The sequence below is a fragment of the Haematobia irritans genome, chromosome 1 (genome assembly GCF_050003625.1).
Source record: "Haematobia irritans isolate KBUSLIRL chromosome 1, ASM5000362v1, whole genome shotgun sequence".
In the NCBI taxonomy this organism is placed as follows: Eukaryota; Metazoa; Arthropoda; class Insecta; order Diptera; family Muscidae; genus Haematobia; species Haematobia irritans.
The window spans coordinates 215,195,432-215,204,641 of record NC_134397.1 but is presented as its reverse complement, the minus strand read 5'-3'; the positions used below and the strand labels follow the sequence as shown (position 1 = coordinate 215,204,641).

The 9,210-nt window shown below is 31.8% G+C and overlaps 1 protein-coding gene across 1 annotated transcript; it reads right to left on the bottom strand.

The window, feature by feature from the left end:
- Positions 1-3,476: 3,476 nt before the first annotated feature.
- On the bottom strand, positions 3,477-4,242 carry LOC142219459 (lectin subunit alpha-like). The gene is made up of 3 exons (XM_075288434.1): positions 4,027-4,242; positions 3,855-3,966; positions 3,477-3,791 (listed from the first exon to the last, which is right to left on the bottom strand). The coding sequence occupies exons 1-3, from the start codon at positions 4,153-4,155 to the stop codon at positions 3,487-3,489; spliced, it is 546 nt and encodes a 181-aa protein (XP_075144549.1). The 5' UTR covers positions 4,156-4,242; the 3' UTR covers positions 3,477-3,486.
- Between the last annotated feature and the right edge of the window lie 4,968 nt (positions 4,243-9,210).

Here is a 9,210-nt window from a genome sequence, read left to right as displayed (position 1 = left end):
ATTTTATTTCCACAGAAACTTTTATCAAAATTTTATTTCTATAGAAAATTTTATCAAAATTTTATTTCTATAGAAAATTTTATCAAAATTTTATTTCTATAGAAAGTTTTGTCAAAATTTTATTACTATAGGAAATTTTATCAAAATTTTATTTCTATAGAAAATTTTGTCTAAATTTTATTTCTATAGACAATTTTGTCAAAATTTTATTTCTATAGAAAATTTTATCAAAATTTTATTTCTATAGAAAATTTTATCAAAATTTTATTTCTATAGAAAGTTTTGTCAAAATTTTATTTCTATACAAAATTTTGTCAAAATTTTATTTCTATAGAAAATTTTGTCTAAATTTTATTTCTATCGACAATTTTGTCAAAATTTTATTTCTATAGAAAATTTTGTCAAAATTTTATTACTATAGAGAGTTTTTTCAAAATTTTATTTCTACAGAAACTTTTATCAAAATTTTATTTCTACAGAAACTTTTATCAAAATTTTATTTCTATAGAAAATTTTATCAAAATTTTATTTCTATAGAAAATTTTATCAAAATTTTATTTCTATAGAAAATTGTATCAAAATTTTATTTCTATAGAAAATTTTGTCTAAATTTTATTTCTATAGACAATTTTGTCAAAATATTATTTCTATAGAAAATTTTATCAAAATTTTATTTCTATAGAAAATTTTATCAAAATTTTATTTCTATAGAAAATTTTATCAAAATTTTATTCCTATAGAAAATTTTATCAAAATTTTATTTCTATAGAAAATTTTGTCAACATTTTATTTCTATAGAAAATTTTGTCAACATTTTATTTCTGTAGAAAATTGTGTCAAACTGAATTATATACGTTAAATACGTATATAATTCAGTTCGATCGGCCATTGTTTTTGTTTTTTTTTTTTGTTTTATATATCCCCCGTATGAACTAACTTACAATTTAGAAGACGGTGTTAAGGAATTTTTAAGATACCTTGTCATCGGCAACTATTACATTCGATTCATGGTGGGTGGTGGTATATAAGATTCGGTTTGGTCAAACTTACGGACGTATACACTTGTTTTTAACTAGCTTTGATATAGGCTCCATAAAGCTAAAATTAGGATTCATTTATCTCCTTCATTCTTCTTTTGCGCTATATTAACAAAGCTATTTATTTGAAAACAAGTAAGTAAAGTCTAAATTCGGGTGGGCCGACTATATTATACCCTTCACCACTATGTACACCAAAATTTGTGTTACAACTCAACTCCTTCAAATTTGTTAGGAGTTATTATGAATGTTTATATTCCCATATACAGAAATTTATATATTAACCGATTTGGAGACAATGTTTTCCAAATCGGCTTACGCCCTGGGATGAAACGCACTGTCACAGAATTTTGTGTAAAATGTGGGTATTTTGGCCATATTTGTATTAACCGGAAGAAAAAATATATGTAGGCTTTATCTGAAATCTGAACAAATTAGATCAAGATGACACACTTAAATAGCATATTAAATATATTCTCTTTGGAAACTATTGAGTCAATTGTAGGAAGCTCCCATTGATAATGGGTCTAAAATATGAGACATTCTATTCTATATTTCCTCAACTCTGGCGTACATATATACGGGAGCTATATCTAAATCTGAACCGATTCAACGAAATTTGGCATGCATAGTTAGAATAATAATTCTGCAATTTCCGCACAATTTCACGTAAATGGGACAATAACATAGCTTTGTCCTCCGTGGTCATATGAGTGTAAATCGGCCGAAAGATATATAACATATGGGAGCTATATCGATTTCAACCAAATTTGCCACACTTAAATATACTATTAAATGTACCCCTTGTGCAAAATTTGAAGCAAGTCAGGGCAAAACTCTGGCTTTTGAGGCAATATAAGTGAAAATCAGACAAAAGATATATATGGGAGCTATATCTAAATTTGAACCGATTTCAACCAAATTTGGAAAATTAATTATACTATTAAATATACTTCTAGTGCAAAATTTTAAGAAAATCAGGGCAAAACTCTGGTTTTTGAGGCCATATAAGTTCAAATCGGACGAAAGATATATATGGAAGCTATATCTAAATCTGAACCGATTTGGCTGATATTTTGCACATTGTATGATATCGCCAAAATATTTGACTGAACGAAATATTAGGACAATATGTCCATAAATACGTCAATTATGACCAGATCGGTGATAAATATATATGGCAGCTATATCTAAATGTGAACCGATTTTTTCCAAATCAGTAGCGATTGTCTTTGAGCCAAAGTAAAACTCTGGGCCAAATTTGAGGACGATCGGACTTAAACTGCGAGTACTTTGCACACAAAATTACATATACAGACAGACGGACGGACAGACAGACAGACGGACATCGATAAATCGACTCAGAATTTAATTCTAAGACGATCGGTATACTAAACGATGGGTCTCAGACTTTTCCTTCTTGGCGTTACATACAAATGCACAAACTTATTATACCCTGTACCACAGTAGTGGTGAAGGGTATAACGAATGTCACTATATGAATAGAAATTTTAGAAGATACTTGAAAGCAAGAAATATTTTCATAATTTCATCCAAATTTTTAATCCAAAGATTACATTTTCCAGTGAATTTAACATTATTTCTTTAAATCAAAATTGTTTGTCTTTATTTTAAGAAAATTCGACTGAAAGACATACGACTTTAACGGGATAGACACACATTTCAGAAATGTTTAGTTTAAATTTAATGAAAACAATTAAAGAAAACATTATGAATAACGTTTTAATTAACATTTCTTTATTTTAAGAAATTGGTCCATAATGCAATAAAATGTAGGTTGCATAATTATTAGTATTATGTCATCATTATACCCTGCGCCACACTGTGGAACAGGGTATTATAAGTTAGTGCATATGTTTGAAACACCCAGAAGGAGACGAGATAGACTCATGGTTTCTTTGGCAAATATGCTCAGGGTGGGCTCCTGAGTCGATATAGCGATGTCCGTCTGTCCGTGAACACATTTTTGTAATCAAAGTCTAGGTCGCAGTTTTAGTCCAATCGACTTCAAATTTGGCACAAGTATGTGTTTTGGCTCAGAATAGATCCCTATTGAAATCGGTTCAGATTTAGGTATAGCTCCCATATATATCTATCGCTCGATATGGACTAATACGGTCCCAGAAGCCAGAGTTTTACCCCAATTTGGTTGAAATTTTGCACTAGGAGTACAATTAGTAGTGTAGTCAAGTGTGCCAAATTTTATTGAAATCGGTTCAGATTTAGATATAGCTCCCATATATATCGTTCGCCCGATTTACACTCATATGGCCACAGTGGCCAATCTTTTACTCCGATTTAATTTAATTGGTGCAGGGTATAATATAGTCGGCCCCGCCCGACTTTACACTTTCCTTACTTGTTTTTTCAGTGTATAATCCATATTTGATTGCCTTGAAACATATGGAAACTAGAAAGTAATCAGTAATCAATAACGATTATTATTTATTTGAAAAGCTAATCCAGAATATTTGTTACTGTTGAACCAATCATTTTCGATCCGTTTAACATCAGAATATTCACAAATAAAACCAAATTTATTTAAGCACTGATGATCATTCCATTGCATTTCTTTACCCCATCCTATTTGTGCACAATATTCATTGTTGCCGGCCCAATCTGGTTGAGAGGGATTCCAATAGGTGTAAACGAAAGGATTGCCATTTGAAATCCAAGTATATTGACGGGAGGGTCCAATTGCATAACCACCAACCCAAAGAGGTATGTTTTTACCTGTTATTGAGAATGGAATTTTTTAAATATTCCCTAAACTTTCGAAAATCTAGAGATACTTACCAAATGATTTTAAAACCAAAGAATTCACATCATCCGATTTCTCTTTAGTTTCGATAGTCAGGAGTTGCATTTTCAAACGAGCACAAGCAGTTAGGGCTTGAAACCAATCATGCTGCGAAATTTTATTGATTAATATTTCATTTTTTTTATCATATATGAGTTGAATCCTTACATATTGTTCATGTTCTATATAGAAAACTTGACCCTTATCCGATCTATAGTATTTAGATTTTTGTTGGCCATAAATTAGATTTATTACTTGAAGCAATAGCAAACCAGTTAGTATTTTTTTCAAACACATTTTTGATCAATTAATTTTATTTTAAAAATAAACTGCCTTGATCAATAGTAGAAGAAAGAATATTTCGCTTTGATTCCATTGCGAGCTTTATAAATTCACTTGTGTTCTGTTGATGTTTTCTTATCATTCATTCTCACCAAAAAAATTGTGAATGGTATTTCCCCAAAAACCAAGATTAAATTTGCAAATATCCTCAACGTTCTCTATGCTGGGAATATGTGATGGAATGAGAAAAGCATTGCTTTTGTTGTTATTTTTTTAATTTTTTTTTTAATTTTCCAAATGCGCTTATCATCTGTGATGCACATTCGAGACTTATTTTGTACGAAGTACACATATTGTACTTTTGTACATGTAATGACACAATGGCTTATTTATTATTAGCATGTTAATCATTGCACCACGGGAGCCACCGTGGTGCAATGGTTAGCATGCCCGCCTTGCATACATAAGGTCGTGGGTTCGATTCCTGCTTCGACCGAACACCAAAAGTTTTTCAGTGTTGTATTATCCCACCTCAGTAATGCTGGTGACATTTCTGAGGATTTCAAAACTTCTCTAAGTGGTTTCACTGCAATGTGGAACGCCGTTCGGACTCGGCTATAAAAAGGAGGTCCCTTGTCATTGAGCTTAACATGGAATCGGGCAGCACTCAGTGATAAGAGAGAAGTTCACCAATGTGGTATCACAATGGACTGAATAGTCTAAGGAAGCCTGATACATCGGGTTGCCACTTACACTGATAAAAATGCATGCCCGGTTCCAAAGATTTTGTCTTCACTTTAAAAATTTTGGTATTGATTCCGAGCCAAAGAAGCGGAGAATACAAGTAAGGATACTTTTAAGACACAATTCTCTTTTAAATCTGGGTTTTGTGTACTTGCTTCTAGGAAGCAATTTTTAATTTTTAGACTTTTCAGCTTGTTTTCTTCATATGCTATCAAAGTCCTTTAAAAACGAGTTAACGACAACTTTATTTTCTAAATTAAGACTCGGCTTCCAGTAGAAATTATGTTATGTTTCAAGTAAAAAACGTCTTTAAAATAAAGTTTTGAAAAACATGTCCTATATTTTAACGTTTTTTTGCTTTGTAGTCAAGATGCAAAAAGACATCAAATTTATAGACAATTTCATTAAATTTAAAGAACTTTTCTGAATTATTAAAGTCAAGTTGACCATAGCCCAAACATTTTTTCTTTCATGTTCTGATACCCATTTTTAAGTGAAATCACTTAATTATAAGGACAATACGACTTCATTGAAAAGTTTATCGACTTTTGGACAAGGAAAAAAACTTTATATTAGAAAAATGCGTCTTCTATGCTAAGCAAAATTTGCGTTCGTATTTTAAAGACATGAAGTCTTTGATCTCAAGACAATATTTTTTTCAGTGTAACCTAACCTAACCTATTAGCCTATCATTAGAAGTTTTTCTTGGTGTTTGGAAAGTAAAAATGTCCAACATTTTTGGGAATTTGTATTTCTTTTTACCTTGTTCTCCGACATTAGAAGAACGCTTTCCCAGCAACAGAATATGGAAGTTCTTCTAAAGACACAACTTTAAAAGTACATCCAAAAATATCCTCCCAAAGATGTTCTTTATTTTAACTACAAAGAAAGTTCTTTTAATTCAATTTTTATACCCCGCTCCACACTGTGGAACAAGGTATTATAAGTTAGTGCATATGTTTGCAACACCCAGAAGGAGACGAGATAGACACATGGTGTCTCTGGCAAAAATGCTCAGGGTGGGCTCTTGAGTCGATACAGCGATGTCCGTCTGTCTGTGAACACATTTTTGTAATCAAAGTCTAGGTCGCAGTTTTAGTCCAATCGACTCCAAATTTGGCACAAGTATGGGTTTGGCTCAGAATAGATCCCTATTGATTTTGGAAGAAATCGGTTCAGATTTAGATATAGCTCCCATATATATATTTCGCCCGATATGGACTTATATGGCCCAGAAGCCAGAGTTTTATCCTAATTTGCTTAAAATTTTGCACAAGAAGAACAATTAGTACTATAGTCAAGTGTACCAAATTTTATTGAAATCGGTTCAGATTTAGATATAGCTCCCATATATATATTTCGCCCGATATAGACTAATACGGTCCCAGAAGCCAGAGTTTTACCCCAATTTGGTTGACATTTTGCACAGGGAGTAGAACTAGTATTGTTGCTATGCGAGCCAAATTTGGTTGAAATCGGTTCAGATTTAGATATAGCTCCCAAATATAGCTTTCGCCCGATTTACACTCATATGATCACAGAGGCCAATTTTTAACTCCGATTTAGTTGAAATTTTGCACAGGGAGTAGAATTAGCATTGTTGCTATGCGTGCCAAATTTGGTTGAAATCGGTTCAGATTTAGATATAGCTCCCATATATAGAATTAGTATTGTTGCTACACGCAAAAAAATAATTCTTTCCTCCCAAACGAAATTTTAGACAAACAAAGTTCGTTTCTCATTTGCTTTTCGCTGTAAGGAAGTGTATTTGGAAGAAAAGTATATACTTTTTGTGATAAACGTTTATTCTTTTCCAGGATGTAAAAACCATTTCATAAAGACTAGCTCAAAAAAAAAAAAACATTATTTTCTTGCTAATTGCATTGTCCCTCACATCTTTCTCACATCCACGAGGATTTTTAGTTCTTAACACCTTTTCCTGTAATACCAACAATGTAGAAGAAATTATACGATTTTATAAATTTTTAAAATTTTTTTTTACCTTTCGCCTGGACGGAGAATCGAACCGCGGACCATGCACATTGTAAGCCAACACACTAACCACTGAGCTATGTACCTGTTATGGTCATCAATAGATAAATATCCATATAAGTTATATTTATATAGCATAGCTTGCGGCGCCCACGAACCGAATAAACAAAGTTTATTTAACAGAAACAAACATTTAGTTTGGCACCGTGGAGCAGTGGTAGCTACGTCCGACTCTCATGCCAAGGGTCGTGGGTTCGATCCCTGCTTCGGCCAAAGTTTTTTTTTTTGCTTTTGTTTTTTTTTTTACATATATTACAGATATATTCGGAAGATTCCAAAAAAATGTTCAACATTACATTGTAGTATATTAAATTTTGAACTGTAAAATGTGTCTTATTAAAGACCTAAAGTCAGAAAAGAACAGTGTTTGATATAAACGAAATGGACTGTGTTGTTATTTCAAAAATAACTTTTTTTATTGAAAAAATAAAAATTTTTTAACAAACGAATTTTTTTGGTGATAAAAGTTTAAAATTTTGCTTTTCGCTGTAAGGAAGTGTATTTGGAAGAAAAGTATATACTTTTTGTGATAAACGTTTATTCTTTTCCAGGATGTAAAAACCATTTCATAAAGACTAGCTCAAAAAAAAAAAAACATTATTTTCTTGCTAATTGCATTGTCCCTCACATCTTTCTCACATCCACGAGGATTTTTAGTTCTTAACACCTTTTCCTGTAATACCAACAATGTAGAAGAAATTATACGATTTTATAAATTTTTAAAATTTTTTTTTACCTTTCGCCTGGACGGAGAATCGAACCGCGGACCATGCACATTGTAAGCCAACACACTAACCACTGAGCTATGTACCTGTTATGGTCATCAATAGATAAATATCCATATAAGTTATATTTATATAGCATAGCTTGCGGCGCCCACGAACCGAATAAACAAAGTTTATTTAACAGAAACAAACATTTAGTTTGGCACCGTGGAGCAGTGGTAGCTACGTCCGACTCTCATGCCAAGGGTCGTGGGTTCGATCCCTGCTTCGGCCAAAGTTTTTTTTTTTGCTTTTGTTTTTTTTTTTACATATATTACAGATATATTCGGAAGATTCCAAAAAAATGTTCAACATTACATTGTAGTATATTAAATTTTGAACTGTAAAATGTGTCTTATTAAAGACCTAAAGTCAGAAAAGAACAGTGTTTGATATAAACGAAATGGACTGTGTTGTTATTTCAAAAATAACTTTTTTTATTGAAAAAATAAAAATTTTTTAACAAACGAATTTTTTTGGTGATAAAAGTTTAAAATTTTCGAAGCAATTCAAAAAACTCTAACAAAAGAAAAACGTTTTCGGTACACGTTTTGCAAACGTTTTTTTTCTTTGCGTGTATGCGTGCCAAATTTGGTTGAAATCGGTTCAGATTTAGATATAGCTCCCATATATATGTTTTTCTGATTTCGACAAAAATGGTCAAAATACCAACATTTTCCTTGTAAAATCGCCACTGCTTAGCCGAAAAGTTGTAAAAATGACTCTAATTTTCCTAAACTTATAATACATATATATATATGGCGATAAATCATAAATAAACTTTTTCAAAGTTTCCTTAAAATTGCTTCATATTTAAACGTTTCCCATATTTTTTTACTAACATTGTGTTCCACCCTAGTGCATTAGCCGACTTAAATTTTGAGTCTATAGATTTTGTAGAAGTCTATCAAATTCTGTCCAGGTCGAGTGATATTTAAATGTATGTATTTGGGACAAACCTTTATATATAGCCCCCAACACGTTTGACGAATGTGATATGGTATCGAAAATTTAGATCTACAAAGTGGTGCAGGGTTTAATATAGTCGGTACCGCCCGACTTTAGGCTTTTCTTACTTGTTTTATAACTCGCTGTTTTCATATTTTTTTTACCCTGCACCACACTGTGGAACAAAGTATTATAAGTTAGTGCATATGTTTGCACCATCCAGAACGATACGAGATAGACACAAAGTGTCTTTGGCAATAATGCTCAGGATGGGTCTCTGAGTCGATCTAGCCATGTCCGTCTGTCTGTGAACACATTTTTGTGATCAAAGTCTAGGTCGCAGTTTTAGTCCAATCGACTTCAAATTTGGCACAAGTTTCTGTTTTGGGTCAGAATAGAACCCTATTGGTTCAGATTTAGATATAGCTCCCACACGCAAAGAAAAAAAACGTTTGGAAAACGTGTACCGAAAACGTTTTTCTTTTGTTAGAGTTTTTTGAATTGCTTCGAAAAGTATACACTTTTATCATCAAAAAAATTCGTTTGTTACAAAGTGTTAATT